Genomic DNA, 23,639 nt, shown 5'->3' with positions numbered 1-23,639 from the left:
CAATATGTGTGGAAGAGCCACCCCCAAGAATTCTTCGGGAAGAAGAAAACAGGCAACTTGGGCAGCAAAGTCACAAAAGGGAAAGAAAAATGCAGGGGAAATCTTGCCTCTGAGAGAAAGAAGTGGACATAGGAACATAGGAAGCTGCCTCATACTGAATCAGACCTTGGGTTCATCAAAGTCAGTATTGTCTACTCAGACTGGCAGCGGCTCTCCAGGGTCTCAAGCTGAGGTTCTTCACACCTACTTGCCTGGACCCATTTTAGTTGGAGATGCCGGGGATTGAACCTGGGACCTTCTGCTTACCAAGCAGATGCTCTACCACTGAGCCACTGTCCCTCCCCACTTGTTTATCACTTAAGAGTTGCATATGAAGCTGCCTTCTACTGAATCAGACCCTCGGTTCATCAAAGTCAGTCTTGTCTACTCAGACTGGCGGTGGTTCTCCAGGGTCTCAAGCTGAGGTTTTTCACACCTATTTGCCTGGACCCTTTAGCTGGAGATGCCAGGGATTGAACGTGGGACCTTCTGCTTCCCAAGCAGATGCTCTGCCACTGAGCCACCATCCGTCCCCATGAACATATGAAGCTGCCTTATACTGAATCAGACCTTTGGTCCATCAAAGCCAGTATTGTCTACTCAGACTGGCAGCGGCTCTCCAGGGTCTCAAGCTGAGGTTTTTCACACCTGTTTGCCTGGACTCTTTTTAGTTGGGGATGCCGGGGATTGAACCTGGGGCCTTCTGCTTATTAAGCAGATGCTCTGCCACTGAGCCACCACAGGGCATCTTACCGTCTGGGGGCGGTCATTGGAAAGGCTTCCATTTTGCTGAGGTATCCCAAGCCCTTTGGGGAATGGGCGGAATAGAAATATACTAAAATTAAAAAAAATAAATAAAGTAATATTCCTCAGGAAGGCTTGTAACCTTGCTGTTTAATTCTTAATAGCTAGACTTTATAGATTTAATTGTCTGTTTTTATTTAATTGTCGTAACCTGCCTTGGGTCTCCCTTTGGAGAAGGGTGGGCTGAAATGCTAGGAAACAAAATCGGGCGCTCCAGATGTCGAACCTCTTTTTGTTGTTGTCGTTCAGCACAGACTTCCCAGGCAGCCTTTTGCTGCCTCCAGCTGCACGCCGGATCCTGTGCGTGCCTTGAGTAGAAGGGCAGGCTGAGATATATCCGTGGCGGAACTGCGCTTGTTAATTACATTGTTTAAAAAAACCAATTATTAGTCCTCACGTCTGCCAGGGCAGATTTGCACTTGCAAAAAGCTGTGCAGGTGACTAAACATTAGCTCTCGGAGGGGCAGCCGGTTTCCCACGATGAGCAAAAAGCAAAGCAGGTTATGCAAAACCTATCATTCCGATGGCGTTCCTGAGAAACACCCTGCCCCTCAGCTTTAATTCTTCCGGGGCAGTGTCCCCATGGCCCTGACTCAGGGAGTTCCCACACTTTGCCCTGCGAGCCAGCTGCGGACAGCACGGACAACACCCCCCAACACACGCACTTCCTCTCTTCCCTTCCACGAGGGATCTGTGTGGAATGGACTTTTCCAACTCCATCTGTTGGTAATGCCCAGGTTACACCCCCGAGGAATGCAGGGGTCAGTCAGTCAATCGATTGAGAATGTTTGGGGATCTCCTGGTTTGGGGATCTCCTGGAAAGGATTGGAAAGTAACGACAGAACTAGCTCAGTGGATGATTTATTTGTGTGTAGAGCTCCATATTATTATTTGTTGTTGTTGTTCAGTTGCACAGTCGACTCTGACTCTTTGCGACCCCATGGACCAAGTCACACCAGGCCCTCCTGTCTTCCACCATCCTCTGAAGTCTGCCCAAATTCGTGTTTGTTACATCAGTAACGCTGTCCAGCCATCTCCTCTTTTGCCGCCCCCTTCTTCTTTTGCCTTCTGCCTTTCCCAGCGTCAGGATCTTCTCCAGGGAGCTCTCCCTTCTCCCAAAGTATTTGAGCTTCAAATTATTCAAATTATTATTATTACGTATTAAATCTGTGAGTTGCCTCATCCCAGCCAGTGCTGGGCTCTAGGCAATGTACAACAAGAAATAAAGGCAAAGGTAGTCTCCTGTGTAAGCACCAGTCATTTCCTGCTCTGGAGTGACGTTGCTTTCACAGCGTTTTCATGGCATACTTTTTACGGGGTGGTTTGCCGTTGCCTTCCTCAATCAACTACGCTTTCCCCCCAGCAAGCTGGGGACTCGTTTTACCGACCTCGGAAGGATGGGAGGCTGAGTCAACCTGGACCCAGCTTTGGTGGGGTTCGTGAGTAGGGAGCTCAAACTGCAGTACTGCAACTTGTGCCACGTGGCTCTTTTGCAACAAGAAATACACAAACTCAATAAAACCAGTGAATTAGAAACAGTGGCAACCCAATGGACATTCTTTATGGTGTCCTACAGTTCTGCTTTCTAGGCATCGAGTGCCGTCCCCCCCCCCTTAAGTGGAGAGGGGAGGGGGGTGCCTGTCCGGCAGCCATGGCCGTCCTCAAACAAAAGCCTGGCGGAACATCTCTGCTTTGCAGGCCCTACGGAATTGTAAAAGATCCCACGGGGCCCTGGTGTCTTCCGGCAGAGAGTTCCACCAGGTCAGGACCAAGACTGAGAGAGAACTCATTGAGGACAGCTGGATGGACCAAAGTGGTGGGGCTCTGATTAATGCCCACAGCAGCTTAGATTCCGGGACCTGAAGGGGTCCTATAAGAAAGAACTTGCTGATGTGGAGACATGAAACTAACTTCTACTGTATCAAAGGACCAGGCAGGAGGTGATGGGAAAGACCTCTGCCTGAGACCCTGGAGAGCCATGAAGTGGGGCTATAGCTCAGTGGCTGAGCATCTGCTTGGCATGCAGAAGGTCCCAGGTTCAATCCCTGGAATCCCCAGTTAAAGGACCAGGCAGCAGGAGATGGGAAAGACCTCTGCCTGAGACCCTGGAGAGCCATGAAGTGGGGCTATAGCTCAGTGGCTGAGCATCTGCTTGGCATGCAGAAGGTCCCAGGTTCGATCCCTGGCATCTCTAGTTAAAAAGGACCAGGCAGGAGGTGATGGGAAAGTCCTCTGCCTGAAACCCTGGAAAGCCATGAAGTGGGGCTATAGCTCAGTGGCTGAGCACCTGCTTGGCATGCAGAAGGTCCCAGGTTCAATCCCTGGCATCTCTAGTTAAAAAGGACCAGGCAGGAGGTGATGGGAAAGACCTCTGCCTGAAACCCTGGAGAGTGGCTGCCCGTCTGAGTAGACAATGCTGACCTTTTTCTATTTATTTATTCAATTTACTGAATCAGCCCATCCTGGCTAGTGCCAGGCTCTGGGCGATTTACAACAATGAATAATATTGATGACTTAGGATCTGATTCAATATAAGGTAACTTCATGTCTGTTTGGGGAAGGGCCATATAGCACAACAGTGGAGCATCTCCTACTGAGACATCTACTAAATCAGACCCCTCCCCCCACTCTTGGGTCCATCAAGGCCAGAACTGTCTCCTCAGACTGGGAGCGGCTCTCTGGGGTCTCAGGCAGAGAGAGGCCTTTTCCATCGCCTCCTGCCTGGTCCTTTTTGACCTGGAGATGCCGGGGATTGAACCTGGGACCTTCTGCATGCCCCACTGTTGTGCTATGGCCTTTCCCCCAAACACACTTATATTTGCCTTATATTGAATCAGATCCTGGGTGCATCAATATTATTCATCCCGGCACTAGCCGGGATGGGGCGATTCAGTAAATTGAATACATTTTAAAAGGTCAACATTGTCTAGTCAGACTGGCAGCAGCTCTCCAGGCCGAGGTCTTTCCTATCACCTTCCTGCTCCTTTCCACTGGAGATGCCGGGGATTGAACCTGGGACCTTCTGCATGCCAAGCAGATGCTCAGCCACTGAGCTATAGCCCCACTTCATGGCTCTCCAGGGTCTCAGGCTGAGATCTTTCCCATCACATCCTGCCTGGTCCTTTCCACTGGAGATACCGGGGATTGATCCTGGGACCTTCTGCATGCCAAGCACATGCTCAGCCACTGAACTATAGCCCCACTTCATGGCTCTCCCAGGTCTCAGGCTGAGGTCTTTCCCATCACCTCCTGCCTGGTCCTTTCCACTGGAGATGCCGGGGATTGAACCTAAGGACTTACGCACACGAAGCAGATGCTCTACTACAGGGCCACAGCCTCTTAAATATTTTCCACTTCTTCCTCTCCACCCACCCACCCAAGAAGTATATATGGAGCTGCCTTGTACTGAATCAGACCTTTGGTCTTTCAAGGTCAACCTTATCCACTCAAACTGGCTTTTTATATCTGCCTGGATCTTAGAACTGGCGATGCCAGGGATTGAACCTGGGGCCTTCTGCATGTCGAGCGGAGGCTCTGTTCCTGAGCCACTTTTCTCCTCAGCCTGGCTCTGGGCCTCCCCTTGGTCAGATGACTCAGGTGGCCCCGAAAGGCGGGGCTTCTTCTGCAGCAGCCCCTCCCCTTTGAACCGGAACCCTGAAGCCCTTTGCTTGGAGCCCTATGGGTGGAGCTGAAAGCGCTTTGGTTCTCCCAGGCTCTGGGGGATAATTAACGCCCTGAGTCAGATAGTTGTTGTCGATTTTGCTGGCATCTCTAATTGCAATTTCTGGCATTACGTCCCCTGCTTATCTGATCCCTCTTTATTTCTGTTTTGCTGCCTTTAAGTGTCTTTTCCCTCCTTCTCTGGAAAAGCAGTATTAACATATCAATGAACTTCTGGGATTGAGCGCTTGCTTCGTAGGCGGAAGGCCCAGGGCACCTCCGGTCAAAAGACCTCAGGTGTGATGGTTTGGTCAGGTGTGTGTGTGCAGGGGGAGGGGGGGAGAGACATTTCTCTGCTTGGCCCTCAAGACCTGCGGCAGTTCTGAGCTGGATACATGGTTTGATTTGGCAGAAGGCGTCGTCGTCTGATGTTAACGCTGTTTTAGATGATGCTTAGATTTTATATGTATGCTTCTTTCCCCCTAGGTGAGGACTCAAAGTGGGGTTTCTCATCCTCCTCTTTTCCTACAGCTGATCCTCACAGCCATTATGTGGGGTTTTAAAGGTTTAAATACTGTTCACAAAGAAGGTCCCCTGACCTCGATCAGGCGTGGCCAAACTGTGGCTTGGGAGCCACATGTGGCTCTTTCACACATATTGTGTGGTTCATCGAAGCCCCCACCACCCCATCGGCTGGCTTGGAGAAGGCGTTTCTCTCTTTGAATCACTTCACCAAGCTAGATGGATGCTTGGAGAATGCATTAAAGTTGCTTTCTTTCCACCTCTCCCCCTCCATCTATTTTCCTTCCATCCAACATCTGACATTCATGTCTTGCGGCTCTGAAACATCTGTCGTTTATTCTCTGTGGCTCTTACATTGCACAAGTTTGGCCACCCCTGTTTTATACTGAGCAGTAGCTGCTGGAGCCCCTCCCGAGATGAGATTACACACCAAGGACCTTTGGCACACAACCCGTCTCCATGCTTCCCCTGGACAAGTGCCGCCCCAGCACTGGCCTCTTAACACCCCCAAAATAAGGATTTCAGCACCCCCAAAATAAGGATTCGGCCGCTCGTGAAATTAGACAGGGGTGGCGGCGGGGTGAGGATGACACACCTCATGAGAATGCCCCACAGCCGAGGGCGGCTTGAAAGTTGCAAGACAGTTTTATTCAGAGCCAGAAAAGAGCAAGAGAGCCCAGCAGCACCTTCAAGACTAACATAAGAGAAGCCATGTTGGATGAGGCCAATGGCCCATCCAGTCCAACACTCTGTGTCACATAAGAACAGAAGAGAAGCCATGTTGGATCAGGCCAGTGGCCCATCCAGTTCAACTCTCTGTCACAGAAGAACATAAGAGAAGCCATGTTGGATCAGGCCAGTGGCCCATCCAATCCAACACTCTGTCACAGAAGAACATAAGAGAAGCCATGTTGGATCAGGCCAATGGCCCATCCAGTCCAACGCTCTGTGTCACATGAGAACATAAGAGAAGCCATGTTGGATCAGGCCAATGGCCCATCCAGTCCAACGCTCTGTGTCACAGAAGAACATAAGAGAAGCCATGTTGGATCAGGCCAATGGCCCATCCAGTCCAACGCTCTGTGTCACATTGTGGCCAAAAAACCCAGGTCCCATCAGGAGGTCCACCAGTGGGGCCAGGACACTAGAAGCCTTCCCACTATTGCCCCCCCCCCAAGCACCAAGAATACAGAGCATCACTGCCCCAGACAGAGAGTTCCAAGAATACACTGTGGCTAATAGCCACTGATGAACCTCTGCTCCATATTTTTATCCAATCCCCTCTTAAAGCTGGCTAGGCTTGTAGCTGCCACCACCTCCTGTGGCAGTGAATTCCACATGTTAATCACTCTTTGGGAGCAGAAGGACTTCCTTTTATCCGTTCTAACCTGACTCAGCAATTTCATTGAATGCCCATGAGTTCTCGGATTGTGAGAAAGGGAGAAAATGACTTCTTTCTCTGTCTTCTCTACCCCATGCACAATCCTGTAAACCTCTATCACAGGGGTGGCCAACGGTAGCTCTCCAGATGTTTTTTTTGCCTACAACTCCCATCAGCCCCAGCCAGCATGGCCAATGGCTGGAGCTGATGGGAGTTGTAGGCAAAAAACATCCAGAGAACTACCGTTGGCCACCCCTGCTCTATCATGTCATCCCGCACGTTTCTCCAAGCTAAAGAGCCCCAAGCGTTTTAACCTTTCTTCATAGGGGAAGTGTTCCGACAGAATTTGTGGCAGGGGCAGGAGCCTTTGAGAGTCACCGCTCACTTCTGATACTGAAGCTCACACCCCTGCCACGAATTCTGTTAGTCTTTAAGGCGCCAGCAGCTTACAAAGTAGAATTTTTGCTCACAAGTCTCTGCAGCTTAGAGGGAACACTGTTTAGGAGGCCTGCTTTTGATTAAAGCGAGCCTAAATTGCCACATTGGCTTTTGGCGTGCGTTTGGTTGGGTTTTTGTTGTTGTTGCAGTTTCATGTGTACATTTTTTTTGTATTTTGGGAGGGAAGGCCTGATCTCGTGAGCTCTCAGAAGCTAAGCAGGCTCAGTACTTGGGAAGGAGATCAGCAAGGAAGATTCGGCGGAGGGGAAAAGTTGGCGTTTTAAGATTGACCAAGTTTTATTGAGAATGTAAGCTCGGTTTGTTGATTTCACTAGTTTGCCACTGGATTCTAACTTGACACTGTTTTGCGTGCTTAACCCTACCCATAAGCTATACGGAACACTGCTCGCTGTGCCCTGTGTTATTATCTGACGAAGTGTGCTTTTTAGCACACAAAAGCTCCCATTCTCAACAAAATGCTGTTGGTCTTAAAGGTGTCGCTGGACTCCCGACTTTGTACTATAGCGTCAGACCAACACAGCTGCCCACCTGGATCTGTCGGCACAGGAAGGCCCGGGCAACCCACCTCTGCTTTCCCCTGGCCTTGGATGTCCTTTGCTGGGCTTGCCAGAAACCAGCTGCAACCTGACGGCACTTTACGCAACCGCACTTTATGCACTTTAATTACATTGTTAAAAGTGCCTCGAGGGCCTTAAAGGAGGCCGGCAGGTAATAAACATCTCAAAGAAATAAAGAAAGGGTTCGGGCATTTGCTCAAGGGAGCGTCAACGAAGCCGCGTCATCTCCGGAGCGCAAGGACCCCAACGGCAAAAAACCCGGGGAATGAGATCACTCCAAGACAGGAAGGTGGCCTCCAGCTAATTAGAGATTCCCCCCCCCCCCCCACATTGCCTTTCTTCTTGGACGGAGGCATGAGCCGCACACAGCTGGCCTGGAAGCGGCTCAGAGCCCTGGCTAATTAGAGGGGAACTGAAGACGCCAGAGGGCCTCCGGCCAGCCCTGGGTGTCATCCAGGAGAGGGCAGGAAGAGGGACGTGGGTTGGGGCACTGCTTTGCAAACGCTGGGGGAGCCGGGGGGGGGGAGCGTTCACCTCCATGGCTGCTGTATCCCAATCACTCCCCCTGCGAGGTTACGGTGCCGTTGGAAGGTTGGCGTGGCGCAGAGGTCCAGGCATCAGGCTAGAAGCTGAAACGGCCGGGTTCGAAACCTCCCTCTGCTGTGGAGCCCACCTGGTGACCCGTGAGCAGTGTTCCCTTTAAGCTGAGTGAGCGTGAGCTAGCTCACAGGTTTTCAGCCTCCAGCTTACACATTTTTGTCTTCGCTCGGAAAGGATGACCCCAGAGCGGCAGCTCCCAACTTGAAGGCCAGTAGCTTACAAAGTAGAATCTTTGCTCACAAGACTCTGCAGCTTAGAGAGGGGAACATTATTATTATTATTATTATTATTATTATTATTATTATTATTATTATTATTATTATTATTATTATTATTATTATTATTAATATTAATTTGTTTATATTCCGCCCATTCCCCCGTGGGGGCTCAGGGCGGAGCACAACATCAATAAAACCACATTAAAATAATCTATTAATAAAAGCAATTGCAATTAGTCCATAAACAAATAGCTCGGCAGAACAATTTTGATGAGATGCTGCACTGTCCAGCTGCAGAATCTCAAGTCAGCGCAGTCGGATATCCAGTAGGGGAGGCCGACCGATCTAGTGGGCAGATGCCCACCGCCTCACCCGAAGACCTGGCGGAACAGCTCCGTTTTACAGGCCCTATGAAAGGTTAGTAAGCCAGGTAGGGCCCGGATCTCTATAGGGAGCTGATTCCACCAGGTTGGGGCCAGGACCTCGCCCTGGTAGAGGCAAGACGGGCATCTTTTGGGCCGGGGACAGTTAGCCTATCCTGGGAGGCCGAATGAAGCGACTTCTGGGGCATATATGGGCGTTGCCCGGGGCCTGTCGTAATCTCTCAGTCGAACTTGTTCTCGAGAGCAGCGATGTCAGACGAAGTGTCCCAATGCCATGTGCTTCCCACCCCGCATACATAACTATCGTCTCCAGCTGCCAGGGCTCTTGTGCCTCTGACCCGGTCTCATCAGATAGACTTAATTGAGGGGGTAGACCTTCGCAGTGCTTGCACAGGATGCATTTCCCTTCTTTGTCTTTGTTGGCCGGCAAGTTTTTTGCCTGAAGTCGCAAGAGGGTTTATGAACAGAGGAGGTTTGCCGTTATCGGTCTCTGCGGAGCAACCCTGGACTTCCGGGGTGGTTTCTGCTGTGGGTACTAACCAGGGCTGAGCCTGCTTAGCTTCTGAGATCTGATGAGACTGGGCTAGCCTGGGCCAACCAGGTCAGGGAGGATGAACAGAGGTAGTTGGCCATCGCCTGCCTCTGCGGAGCAACCCTGGACTTCCCTGGTGGTCTCCCATCCCATCCAACAGTAACCAGGGCTCACCCTGCTGAGATCTGACGAGATTGGGCTAACCTAGGTTACATATATTCCAGGTTGCATAAGTCTGAAGAGTTGTCTTCCGTTTTGTTATAGCTGAAGCAGCGGGCGTGAACACGGAAATTCAATCCCTTGAATAAAACTTTGTCGGATCTTAACGGCGTCCGACTGGACTCTTCGTTTTATTCCGTTGCTTAGACCAGCATGGCTGCACACTTGGATCTAGGCCAGGCGTGGCCAAACTTGCTTAACGTAAGAGCCGCATAGAACAGGGGTGGCCAACGGTAGCTCTCCAGATGTTTTTTGCCTGCAACTACCATCAGCCCCAGCCATTGGCTATGCTGACTGGGGCTGATGGGAGTTGTAGGCAAAAAAAGATCTGGAGAGCTACCGTTGGCCACCCCTGGCGTAGAATAAACATCGGATGTGAGGGAGGGAGGAAGGAATGTGCAAGCTAGGCATGTTTAGCCTGGAGAGGAGGCTGCTGAGAGGTGAGAGGATCACCACCTTCAAGTACCTGAAGGGCTGTCATCTAGAGGATGGTGTGGTTTGTTTTCTGTGGCGCCCCAGAAGGCAGGACCAGAACCATTGGGTTGAAATTAAATCAAAAGAGTTTCCGGCTCAATGTTAGGAAGAACTTCCTGACAGTTAGAACGGTTCCTCAGTGGAACAGGCTTCCTCGGGAGGTGGTGGGCTCTCCTTCCTTGGAGGTTTTTAAACAGAGGCTAATAAGGAGGATCCCCCACCGTGGCAATTCATGAACCGATTCCTCAGGGCGCTCTTGTCAGTATGGGATTCGGAGCGTCATTTTCTGGCTCCAGGACTCTCTACTATCTCATCTTTTATAGGACAAAAATATTTCCTTCCTGCCCAACTACCCTTTTCTTTCAAGGTCTGGAGAGACTCCTCAAAAGTTTTTTTCTTTAATCTTCTTTCATCTTCTAAACAACTTCTACCTAAAAATGATCTAGACCAAGTTTTGACTAAGCCAGCACCTTGGTTTGAATACTTTCAAATCAGGCACTTTCTTCAGGACCCTAAAGTGATCTCTTCATTTTCTCGCCCTTCATCTGACTACGAACATCTGGTTCTTCATTTTCACGAAGAGGGAATGCCTAAAAGTCTCATTTCACGGCTGTATTGAATCTTATTGTCTAAACTCAAAGCAACCTTACCCTCTTACACCACCCAATGGCATAAAGACTGTGGCATCATCCTTTCTCCTGACCAATGGGACTCTATATGGGCTAGTGATGCCCTACAATCTACCATTATAAATATATCTCAACAAAACTTTAAATTGATAGCACGTTGGTACCTTACTCCTAACCAGTTCTCCCATATGACCCAGTTAGGCTCTTCAGACTGCTGGAGAAACTGTGGGCTCAAAGCCTCTTATTTTCACTGCTGGTGGGACTGCCCCAAAATCAGACCATTCTGGACCTCAATTTGTGCCCATCTCTCCTCCCTAACTGGGGTCTTGATCCCAGATGAACCAACAAGGATACTTCTCAATCATTGGTCCGATACCCATCTTTCATCTTCTAAAAAATCCTTGATAGTTAAACTCCTGACAGCTGCTAAAACCACGATTGCGCAGTCCTGGAAAAACTCATTGAATTTGACACTTGACAACTGGCTACTTAAAGTCTGGGAACACATTGTAATGGATAAAATTCAGGCAGCCATAGACCACAAAGACCCATACCAAGCCTACGCTAAATATCTGGCAACTTGGCTTCCCATTCTAGAAAAGCTTGACACCGATCCATTTTATGCTAACTCTTATTCTAAAAATAAAATGTATAAGGATTTCCTTTTGCTATAAAATTCTCTTAACAAGTTAATTTCAAGTTATTTAAAGTGTATTATATCTTCCTTTTTCCTTTCCCTGATCTTATTTTATTTTCAAATACTGTGTTATTATAATTATAATTACTATTACCTTCAGTTTGTATTTTGTTTTTAAAGGTTATTTTTGCTCTGTATTCTGTCTATTAAGCTTACGATGTTATTTCTGTTAATCTTGACGGTAAACTTCTTGCACTATGGATTGTAAGCTACTTTTATGCCTTAATAAAATGTTTAAAGTTAATAATAATAATAATAATAATGAGGATCCTGTGAATTTCGGGGGCGGGATTTGTGAGTTTCCTGCATTGTGTGGGGGGTTGGACTAGATGACCCTGGAGATCCCTTCCAATTCATGGATGGAAGGAAGGAAGGAAGGAAGGAAGGAAGGAAGGAAGGAAGGAAGGAAGGAAGGAAGGAAAATAGATGGGGAGAGGGAGGAGGGAGGTAGAGGTGGAAAGAAAGCAACTTTAACTGGCCAACAAACACGGTGGTGGGGGCTTCGAGATCCACAATGTGTGAAAAAGCCACATGTGGTTCCCAAGATGCAGTTTGGCCACCCCTGGTATAAAGCCTACGGAAGGAGGCCGAGGTGTACCACCAGTGGTGTGAAAAAGTGGTTTATGTGCATAGAATTCTGCTCAGGTTAAGACTGCCTTCTTTTCAGTTTCACGTAGGGGAATGTGGCATTCTGAACCAGGCTGCTGTTCAGGCTGTTGGTACACAGAACTTTGCTGTTCTCCATAAAAGGCTGTGGCTGAGAGGCCCCTCCACATACTTGCATCCTCAGAGGGTCAAAGTAGAGTTTCCAAGTCTGGACTCTGGTTCCATCAGCTACTGTTTGTGCTGTTGCGCACACACACACCCCATGCAGGTGTACTGTGAATTGCATCGCTACACAGGTACGAAATAAAACATGCAAATGGTTAGCTCGCACAAGAGCAGTGTTGCCTCTAAGCTGAGTTAGTGCGAGCTAGCTCAGTTTTTTTAGCCTCCGGCTCACGCGTTTTTGTCCCCAGAGCACACGAATTGAAGCTCTTCTTCACCATCACAGAAGTCACCTAGAGACCTAGAGCAAAGAAAGAGAGCCCAAGAGCTGAGGGAGCCACTGGAAAGAGGGATGGAATTAAAGAGGATAATGCAATGTTGCCCTGTAATTTTATAGGTCTTGTAGGAGCTGTATTTACTAACCTTGGTGTCAAGGCAAAGAGAGATGCAAACAGTGGTCAGTGATTTATATGGTTCACATGTGTTTTCTTCTCCCACTGGTGCAAAAAAAAAAAAATTTCCTAACTTTTCCCTATGCTGGTCTTATGGGGACTGTTATTCCCAGCTTTTTTAAAAGTCTCCTTCTAGCACATGTTGTAAAGTGCATACACATGTATTTTATCTTTCTGTGCAAAGAATATATTAAGGGTTTTAATAAGGACGTGTGTGTAATATTTGTTCATGTCTCGCGGCTCTCAAACATCTGACACTTATTCTTTGTGACTTTTATGTTAAGCAAGTTTGGCTACCCCTGTGATAGACCCTGCAGGCAAATGGGAAGCTTGACTAAAACTGGTCTGATTCAGCAGGCCTGCACTTCAGTCTTAGCTAAGATGTTTTAATCTGTAATTTTAAATGTTGTGGTTTTATTTGTTAATATATGATGGAATCCACCCTGAGCCCGCTTGCGGGAAGGGTGGGATACAAATCCAATTAAATAAATAAACAGTTTCAGAGGCCTTTGCTTCAGCACATAGCTGCAGCTGCTCCATGTTCAGAAACAGTGCGTCTGGTTTCCAGAGGCTGCCTGTGAAAGAGGAAGCATTTTTGTGCCCTGTATGTTTAGAGGAATAGGAGGGCCTCAGGTGTTTGCCCTGACGGGACTTTCCTTGTGCTGGCTGTGAAATCGCTTGGGACAGTGCCCGCATTCTGTTAGCTAGAGAAGAAGATTCACTTAGAGCTCACCTGGGATGGTTGTTCGTGTCGGCTGCCAATGTCTGGACTGCGTTGTGTGCGTGCTTTGCCTTGCAGGTGAGGTTTCCTGGAAACAGGAGCGTTTCCCTCTTGCTGCCAGTCATCCGTTGTGTGTAAACAACTCCTGATAGCCAAAATAATGTGGCGTGGGGCTTTAGGGCAGCCCCCTGCAAGAGAGGGCACCAGCATAAGTCTTTGCAAAACCCAGACTCAGAGGGTTGTCTTGAACTCTGTACTTGCTAGTGAGAATATGGGGAGGGGAGACTTGCTACTGTGAGTAAATGGGTCAGATGTTCCCTTCCATTATCTGTCCGTTTGTCTGTCCTGCCTGCCCGTCCATCCCATCTGTCAATCCGTCCATCCATCCGTCCACCTACTATCATCTATCATCCACCTGCTTCCTTCCATCTATCTTGTATCTATCTGTCATCCATCCGTCTATCCATCCATCTGTCCATCCATCAGATTTATATCCCTCCCTCTCCTGACGGGCTCAAACATGGAATATTGAAAGTAAAATATATAATAAAACATTTACATACATATCAGCAATCATCAATCCATTCATTAAAAGTCCAAGATGGCAGATTTCTGTTTTCCATTATATTAATTCAGTGAGATGGTCGGTGCTGTAAGGTAATAGCCATCTCCCCCTATCTGTTGAAGGCAAGTTTGAATAATTCGGTCTTACAGGCCCTGCGGAACTGTGGCAGGTCCCACAGGGCCCTGATGTTTTCAGGGAGGGCATTCCACAAAGTGGGGGCTGTTACCGAGAAGGCTCTGGCTCTGGTGGTGGACAATCAAGCTTCTTTCGGTTCGGGGATCTTAAGAAGATTTTGGGACCCTGGACGTAGTGCTCTCTGGGGCATGTATGGGGAAAGGCGGTCCCGAAGGTAGACAGGTCCCAGTTTTTCTTATAACTCAGGAAATGGGGTCAGTTCACTTTTCTTCCAGTGTGGGGGGGGGCATGGCTCTCAGCATCTGCTTGGGATGCAGAACATCCCAGGTTTGACCTGCAGCATCTCTAGTTAAAAGGGACCAATTAGTAGGCGATGGGAAAGACCTCAGCCCCCGGAGAGCCCCTGCCAGTCTAAGTAGACAAGACTGACCCTGATGACTGAGGAGCTCAGTGGCAGAGCATCAGCTTGGTATGCAGAAGGTCCCAGGTTCAATCCCCAGCATCTCCAGCTGATTGTATTAGGTAGTAGATGACGTGAAAGACCTTCACCTGATACTCTGGGAAGCTGCTGCCAGTCTGTGCAAAGAATACTGACTTTGATGGACCAGTTCTACTGATTCGATAGAAAGGATGTGTCTCCATGCAAGCAAGGTGGGACAGAGGAAGTCGCTCGCCACGTGTAATGTATTGACTGTTGTTGAAATTCACACCATCGTTGCATATGGGGGATTCGTCAAAGAACAGAAGAGAAGCCATGTTGGATAAGGCCAGTGGCCCATCCAATCCAGCACTCTGTGTCACACAGTGGCCAAAACCCAGGGACCATCAGGAGGTCCGTTAGCACGGCCAGGACTCCAGAAGCCCTCCCACTGTTGCCCCCCGGCACCAAGCAGACAGAGCATCACTTCCTCAGACCTAAAAACGTAAGAGAAGCCGTGTTGGATCAGGCCAATGACCCATGCAGTCCAGCACTCTGTCATACAGTGGCCAAAAAACCAGGTGCCATCAGGAGGTCCATCAGTGGGGCCAGGACACTAGAAGCCCTCCCACTGTTGCTCAGCCAAGCACCAAGAATACAGAGCATCACATGGCCCAGACAGAGAGTTCCAACAATACGCTGTGGCTAATAGCCACTGATGGACCTCTGCTCCAGATGTTGCTCCAGTCCCCTCTTGAAGCTGGCTACGCTTGCAGCCGCCACCACTTCCGGCGGCAGTGAATTCCACGTGTTCACTCTTTCGGTGAAGGAGTACATCTTCCGAGGTGCTCAAGGCAGCCTATAGGGTTCTTTCCCCCTTGGTATTCTCACAATAACCCTGCATAGTAGGCTACATTTGAGAGGCAGAAACTGTCCCAACTTCACCCAATGAGTTTTATGGCAAAGTAGACCCTATAGCAGGGGTGACCAAACTTGCTTAATGTAAAAACCACATAGAATAAGCATCTGATGTTTGAGAGTGGAAGAAAGGAAGGCAAATAGATGGGGGAGGGAGAGGTGGAAAGAAAGTAACTTTAACTTGAAATGCATTCTCTAAGCTGCTGGCTGGCTGGCTTGGCTTGGAGAAGTGATTTAAAGAGAGAAATGCCAGTTTGGTGTAGTAGTTAAGTGTGCGGATTTCTATCTGGGAGAACCGGGTTTGATTCCCCACTCCCCCCACTTGCACCTTCTGGAATGGCCTTGGGTCAGTCATAGCTCTGGCAGAGTTGTCCTTGAAAGGGGAGCTTCTGGGAGAGCTCTTTCAGCCCCACCCACCTCACAGGGTGTCTGTTGTGGGGGAGGAAGGTAAAGGAGATTGTGAGTCGCTCTGAGATTCAGAGTGGAGGGTGGGATATAAATCCAATCTCTCCTTCTCCTCCTTCTCCTTCTCCTTCTCCTTCTCCTTCTCCTCCTTCTCCTTCTCCTTCTCCTTCTCCTTCTCCTTCTCCTTCTCCTTCTCCTTCTCCTTCTCCTTCTCCTTCTCCTCCTTCTCCTCCTTCTCCTTCTTCTCCTTCTCCTTCTCCTTCTCCTTCTCCTTCTCCTTCTCCTTCTCCTTCTCCTTCTCCTTCTCCTTCTCCTTCTCCTTCTCCTTCTCCTTCTCCTTCTCCTTCTCCTTCTCCTCCTCCTCCTCCTCCTCCTCCTCCTCCTCCTCCTCCTCCTCCTCCTCCTCCTCCTCCTCCTCCTCCTCCTCCTCCAGGTTGGCTGATGGGACAGTAGTGGCTTTGAGAGCCGCACAGTCAGTACTTCCTCTAAGCTGTGGAGTCTTGTGAGCAAAAATTCTACTTTGTGAGCTGCAGGCATTAAAATTATGAGCTCCTGCATACATTAGTTTGCTCTGGGGCCACCCTTCCTGAGCGAAGACAAAAATGTGTGAGCCGGAGGCTAAAAAACGGTGAGCTGGCTCATGCTAACTCAGCTTAGAGGGAACACTGCACACCATGTGTGTGAAAGAGCCACATGTGGCCTCTGAGCTGCAGTTTGGCCCCCTCTGCCCTTTAGCGACCCGGCTTCCAATCCATACCCCTTGCTGTAGCAGCTGCCGAGAATTTAAGCATGCTTTCCCCCTGAAGTCTGCATTCAGCACTTCATAATTCTTGGGAGCCAATTACCCCAATGCCTGCAAAATGTTAAAATCGGCAGGAATGAAATGTTCTGCTTCTTAACGTCACTTGGTTGCTAATAAAGTGACCTAGTTGTGTGTGGCTCTCTCTCCCAGTCCCCTCTTACGGTCCCTGTGTATCCCTTTCTTTTTAAAAAATAAAATAAAATGTCCAGTTGCTTTTGAAACACATTCTGTGTTTTATACGAGGTCTGAATCACTCCAAATTCTTTTCCGTGCCAAATGAAATGTTGGTCATGAGCAAGGGTTATGACTGCGGCTGGCACGGGCTTTGAGAGATTGCCTCATTTCAGGAAATGTTTAAAGCAACATATTTTTTTTCTTAGAAAGCCAGTTCCCACCCCTTCCTCTCGTCTCCCCCCTCCCCTCCCCAAACCCCCTTGGTCTGGCGTCTTCGCCATACAGAAGGCCACTTGTGTGTAGCAAACCAAAGGCAGAGCCCCTGGGCTCTCTTCCTTGTGGCAGCCGCGCCGATGATGGAGCCCTCAGGGGCGAGTTTGTATTCTGCTGCTGGTCGGCAGGAACTCGGGCTTCAGGAAGTGGAGGACTCCGGTGTAGCCGCTGGCTTCTGGCCTCTTGGAAGGATGGCTTTTGATCAAAAGGAGCCAAGCGCTAACTTGGAGCCTGCACCACTTGCGTGAACTTAACTCTTCAGCTGCAGTTGTACTGCCGAGCATGGCAGGGGTGCGAAACCAGCCGGATCAAAGGCAAGCCAGTTTTCCTTACCTCTTCTGCCTTGGCTGTGCTGAAACAGCACGCAAGAGGTTTCCCCCCTCCCCCTTGTAGAGGGGAGTGACTGGGAGGAGCTCACAGCTGGTATTCCAGCTGTGAGCCAGTAGAGAGCCAGTTTGTTGTAGTGGTGAAGCACGCGGACTCTTATCTGGGAGAACCGGGTTGGATTCCCCACTCCTCCACTTGCAGCTGCTGGAATGGCCTTGGGTCAGCCGTAGCTCTCGCAGAGTTGTCCTTGAAAAGGCAACTGCTGTAAGAGCTCTCTCAGCCCCGCCTACCTCACAGGGTGTTTGTTGTGGGGGCAGGGGAAGGTAAAGGAGATTGTGACTGCTCTGAGATTCAGAGTATAGGGCGGGATATAAATCCAATATCATCATCATCATTCCGTTGGCCGGGGGTAGCCAAACTGTGGCTCGGGAGCCACATGCGACTCTTTCACATATGTTGTGTGGCTCCCGAAGGTCAAGAAGGAACTTCATGCAGGCTTACTCTCAAGTCAGCACTGACCTGTAGATAGGTGACTATTTCCACCGTGTGTGAAGCAAGGGAAGGAGGGGGAAATAGGCAGGCTTGCAAGCTCTTCACCACCACCACCACAGAGGTCGCCCAGAGACCTAGAGCTGGGAAAGAGCGTGTAAGAGCCAAGGGAGCCACTGGAAGGAGGGATGGAATTAAAGAGGGTGGTGCAGAGTTCCCCCTTGTTTCATAGCTCTTGGGGGAGCTGCTATTTACTCACTTTGGTGCCATGGCAAAGAGAGATGCATAATGATGCAAACGGTGGTCAGTGATTTATATGGTACGTGTGTGTTTCCTTCTCCCACTGGTGCAAAAAAATAATTCTGTAACCTTTCCCTATGCCGGTCTTATGGGAACTGTTATTCCCAGCTTTTTTGTTTTAAAAGTTTCCTCCTAGCATGGTTGTGTTGTAAAGTGCATCCCTATGTGTTTTATCTTTCCGTGCAAAGAACGTATTAAGAGTTTTATTAAAGTTGGGCGTGCAACATTTGTTCCATGTCTTGCTCCTCTCAAACATCTGATGCTTATTCTATGTGGCTCTTGCATTAAGCAAGTTTGGCCACCTCCACCCTTGGCCTTTTTCAGTGCCGGGTGATTGGGGAATGGGGATGAAGGCCCAGTCAAATAGAGGGTGGGGAGAGAAAGATTTGCTCATTCACCAGGGAGTTTGGGGTGTGAGACTCGGTGGTCTCTCAACCACATAGTAGCCGTGGCCGACCCTGCTTAGCATCTGAGATCTGCTGTAATTGGACTTGCCTGGGCGAGCCAGGTCAGTGCCCAGGCCAACTTGAATGCTTCCTTTTTAAAAATGAGCTCATTTTCAAAGCAGGGATACTTGGAAATGGCCAGGTCATTCTTGGAAGGGATGAGTCGGCTTCGGTAAAGCAAGAAGACCTTTTTCTGGGTGCGGAAGAGATGCTGGCATTGGTGTCAGAAAGATAAACTAGCCTGGGAGAGAAGGGTGGGGCGCGCGCATCATGTAATCGAAGCGGCAGAGCGGTGTCTTTGTCCAGCCCAGGGCAGCTTTGTCACAGCGGGGCGAGCAGCCAGGAAAAGGGTTGGCTTCGCAGCCAGCCAAAACAAGAACCCGTTCCAGAAAAGAAGGAAATCTGATGCATGTTGCTGTTTTCCACCCTGCAAAAGCGAGAAGGCTTTCCAGCCTAGAGGTGCGGGGAGATTGTGGCCCTTCTGCCTTGTGGGAATGAGACGCTCGGCTTCTTCCAGTGCTCGGACAGCAGTTGGAACTCTCTGCCACAAGATGCAGGGTCAGCTCTCAAGTTAGATGGCTCGGATGAGCAGAGGGAGACCCGTTTCGATCCTTATGTTCTTATGCCACTTATGTTCTTATGCCACAGCGTGTGTGTGTGTGTGTGCATATATATATATATATATATATATATATATATATATATATATATATATATATATATATATATATATATATATATATGTATGTATGTATGTAAAAAAAAATTTGGCCACAGAATGTTGGACTGGATGGGCCATTGGCCTGATCCAACAGGGCTTCTCTTATTTTCTTATGTGACACAGAATGTTGGACTGGATGGGCCACTGGCCTGATCCAACAGGGCTTCTCTTATGTTCTTCTGTGACACAGAGTGTTGGACTGGAGGGGCCACTGGCCTGATCCAACAGGGCTTCTCTTATGTTCTTATGTGACACAGAGTGTTGGACTGGATGAGCCATTGGCCTGATCCAACATAGCTTCTCTTATGTGACACAGAGTGCTGGACTGGATGGGCCATTGGCCTGATCCAACATGGCTTCTCTTATGTGACACAGTGTTGGACTGGATGGGCCACTGGCCTGATCCAACAGGGCTTCTCTTATTTTCTTATGTGACACAGAATGTTGGACTGGATGGGCCATTGGCCTGATCCAACAGGGCTTCTCTCATGTTCTTCTGTGACACAGAATGTTGGACTGGATGGGCCACTGGCCTGATCCAACAGGGCTTCTCTTATGTTCTTATGTTCTCTTCCAAACTTTGTTTGGAAACGGTGTGCGCATTCGGTGAACAAATTCTGCTAATGGATCCTCCACGTGCAGTGAAACTGCAGAATTTTGCTGGAATAACTTTGGTGCCACCTGAAACTCTGAACGAGTTTTCTTTAAAACTTGATCTTGTTTAAGTCTACGAAATCAAAAGCAAGTGTGAGTGTGGAATGACAACCCTCAGATGTGCGGTGGCAGTCATGGAGGTAGAAGTCATGGCGGTCAAGGGTTGGGGGGGCGGGAAAGGCAAGTACCAAGATGCTGTTGTATAAATTCCTGGGCTGCGTGCAAAGAGACCTGCTGGGGAGGACCCAGGATTTGTCCAGTCCAGGATCCTGTTGCTAACAGTGGCTGTTGCTGTGAACGAAAAGCTCAGAATTGGGCTTTGGAAAGTGGTTCTAGTCTCCCAGCATCTAATACTCCAAGGTACACTGCCTCTGTACATGGGGGTTCCATTCTGAACTGTCACAGTTCTAATGTACTTTTCTGGTTCATGCCAAATATCCAGCAACTAGTTATTCGGGAAGGTATTTCTAGTAAGTCCACAAGCATGAGCATACAGGGTTGCCTGTCTGTGTTGGAAAACGCCTGGAGCTTTTGGGGTTGGAGCCAGGAGAGGGAGGGGTCCGCGAATGGTACAATGCCATAGAGCCCGCCCTCCAAAGCAGCCATTTTCTCCAAGGGAGCTGATCTCTGCCAGCTGGAGATCAGTTGTAAAAGTGGGGGATCTCCAGGCCCCACCTGGAGACTGGCAACCCTCTGTACCTCTTGGATGACTACATCTGCAGAAATATGATAGCTGAAAAATAAGACAGAAAGGAGCGTCTTAAAGATTATTCACTCGCTCGTTTACAGAATTTATATTCCACCCTCATTCCTGGCACCGAGGCAGCTGATAGGGTAAAAACGTATGCAGTAAAAACACACGTCTGAAGAACTATTAAAACCAACCAATGCACAAAAACAAAAGCCAAGCTAAAACACACCTACAAAAACATAAAACAGCCATTCAAATGGAGAGCAGGAGGGAGAGATCATTGAAGGAACGCCAGACAAAAGTCTCTCCCCCCGCACCGCAACAACAGAAGGGGACCTGGGGAAGGAAGTTCCAGAGTTTTGGGGCCACAACCGAGAAGGCTGTCTCCCGGGTAGCTGCCCACCTAATCTCTGCAAATCCATCTCAGTTGTGCTTTCAGGCTGCGTTAGGAAACTCTAGTCCCCCAGATTCTTAGGAATAAACTAAATTGCGGCCGCCTGGCCTTTCTTCCAAAGGACCGGATGGGGAGAACTTTGTGGGTAGTTGCTAGGCAACCGGGGCCTGTGTCTTCTTGTCCCCTTCTCCCCAGGCAACGGCTTCTATTACAATCGGGTATTCTGTTTGCAGAATGTAGAACCTCAGAATGCTCTTTGTGCAGCAGAAGGGCCAAAGTTGTTGGCCCGCGACCGGCCCAGACTCCCATCTGTTTTGTTGCGGTCAATGGGATGGAGTGGAGCGAACAGACCTCGCCCATCCTGGGTGAGATAAACAGGCTCTCTCTGTCTCTTGAGGGGTTGGACCATGGGCTGGTTTTTAATGTTTAACTCCTCTGGTTTTGTTTTTCTTTCCATCCATTAGGCAACCTTGACGGGCAGGAAGATCTTGGCAAAGTCTCCTAGTAACCTCCCCGCCTCCCTCCCCCTTTCTGCGGAGGCCTGGATGACAACCGGGAACGGCCAGCCGAAGGTCGATTGATGAACTCGCCCTTGCGGTCTATAAATAGGTGACAGACAGCAAGGCAGGATGGGGCAGAAGGTCACGGGAGGGATAAAGACGGTGGATATCAGGGACCCGGCATACCGGCCGCTGAAGCACGAGCTTCAAGGGCTGGACTACTGCAAGCCCACCCGGCTAGACCTCCTCCTGGACATGCCGCCCGTCTCCCGCGAGGTCCAGTTGCTGCATTCGTGGAACAACGACGACCGCTCCCTCAACGTCTTCGTGAAGGAGGACGACAAGCTGATCTTTCACCGGCATCCGGTGGCCCAGAGCACGGACGCGATCCGGGGCAAAGTGGGGTACACGCGAGGGCTCCACGTCTGGCAGATCACGTGGGCCATGCGGCAGCGGGGCACGCACGCCGTGGTGGGCGTGGCGACGGCGGAGGCCCCTCTGCATTCCGTCGGGTACACGACTCTGGTCGGGAACAACCACGAGTCGTGGGGATGGGACCTCGGGCGGAACCGGCTGTACCACGACGGGAAGAACCAGCCCAGCAAGACGTACCCTGCCTTCCTAGAGCCGGACGAAACCTTCATTGTGCCAGACTCTTTCTTGGTGGTGCTAGACATGGACGATGGGACGTTGAGCTTCATCGTGGACGGACAGTATATGGGAGTTGCTTTTCGGGGACTCAAAGGGAAACAGCTGTACCCGGTTGTCAGCGCCGTGTGGGGCCACTGTGAAATTAAGATGCGATACTTGAATGGGCTCGACCGTAAGTATCCTGCCAATCTGGCTTTTTTGTGCCTAGTTTGCTATAAAGGGAGATATAAACGTTGGTCACTTTGCAGTGGAAACATTAAAAAGGGTATTCCGTAGGTGGCTGATTGGTTTAGCCCAGTGGTGGCCAGACTTGCTTTAAGAGCCACATAAACATCAGATGTTTGAGAGCCACAAGACAGGGAGGGAGGGAGGAAGATAGATGGGGAGAGGGAGGAGGGAGGGAGAGGTGGATGGAAAGCAGCATTAACTTTAATGCACTCTCCAAGCAGGAACTGGCTTGGCAAAGAGATTTAAAGAGACAAACGCCTTATCCAAACCGGCCAACAGGGTAGTGGGGGCTTAGAGAGCCACACAATATTTGTGAAAGAGACACAATTTGGCCACTGCTAGTTTAGCCAGATCTGCAGAATGGTGTTTCCCAAATCTTAAGCGGAGATCTTTAATGGTTATCTTTTAAAGTTTTAAATCTGGGGGGGGGCAATGTTTCTTTTTTCACACAAATGGCTCCACATTCCCGAACTCTGTGCCAGTAGAAGAACATGAGAAATGGAAAGTTAGCTTCCAAGTACTCAGCCTCAGAAGAGGCTGCCTGTGGAGTCTCTGTATGAGTTGCTGCTCTGCCTTTGCTTCCTTATAACTGGCCTGGTTTTGAGCTGTCTCGTATTCTGTCACTATGCAGATTTTTCCTAACTACCTGCAGGGGAGACTCTCATATCTCTGAATGGTTTCTTGCTCTGAACTGGTCTTCCGGCTCGGGTTGCCATCTCTGGGTTGGGAAAGACCAGGAGATTTTAGGGCAGGAGTTTGAGGAGGGGAGGGACCTCCGCAGGGTCCGATGCCATAGACTCACCCTCTGAAACCACCGTTTTCTTCAGGGGGACTGGTCTTGGTTGTCTGAAGATCAATTCTAATAGTGGGGAGATCTGCAGGTGCCCCCCCAGAGGTGTGCACCCCACTTCCTCGCAAGAGGGTCAGGCCAGAGCAGAGGTGGAGGCTTGGGTCCACCTGCTTGGGAGCCACATGTGGCTCTTTCACACATATTGTGTGGCTCTCAATGCCTTTACTGTCCCGTTGGCCAGCGTGGAGAAGGCATTTGTCTCTTTAAATCACTTCTCTAAGCAAAGCCAGCTAGCGGCTTGGAGAACGCATTTAAAGTTAAAATTGTTTTCTTTCCACCTCTACCTCCCTCCCCCCATCTATTTGCCTTCCCTCCTTTCTTTCCTTCCTTCCCTCCCTCCTTCCCTCCCTTCTTCCTTCCTTCTCTCCCTCCTTTCTTCCCTCCTTCCTTCTCTCCCTCCTTCCCTCCTTCCTTCCTTCTCTCCCTCCCTCCTTCCCTTGCTCCTTCCTTCCTTCCTTCCTTCCTTCCTTCCTTCCTTCCTTCCTTCCTTCCTTCCTTCCTTCCTTCCTTCCTTCCTTCCTTCCTTCCTTCCTTCCTTCCTTCCTTCCTTCCTTCCTTCCTTCCTTCCGGCTCTCAAACATCT

The 23,639-nt window shown here is 49.5% G+C and overlaps 1 protein-coding gene across 1 annotated transcript in view; it reads left to right on the top strand.

Annotated features, from left to right (window-relative positions):
• Nucleotides 1-23,639, top strand: part of SPSB1 (splA/ryanodine receptor domain and SOCS box containing 1) — an 80,847-nt gene that overhangs the window by 44,768 nt on the left and 12,440 nt on the right. Inside the window, exon 2 of the mRNA XM_060258807.1 lies at nucleotides 21,292-22,150. Within this exon, the coding sequence (XP_060114790.1) occupies nucleotides 21,457-22,150 (694 nt within the window). The 5' untranslated portion in view covers nucleotides 21,292-21,456. The remainder of the gene's footprint in view (nucleotides 1-21,291; nucleotides 22,151-23,639) is intronic.

The sequence above is a fragment of the Heteronotia binoei genome, chromosome 18, assembly GCF_032191835.1.
Source record: "Heteronotia binoei isolate CCM8104 ecotype False Entrance Well chromosome 18, APGP_CSIRO_Hbin_v1, whole genome shotgun sequence".
Taxonomy (NCBI): domain Eukaryota; kingdom Metazoa; phylum Chordata; class Lepidosauria; order Squamata; family Gekkonidae; genus Heteronotia; species Heteronotia binoei.
This window is presented reverse-complemented; position numbering and strand designations above follow the sequence as displayed.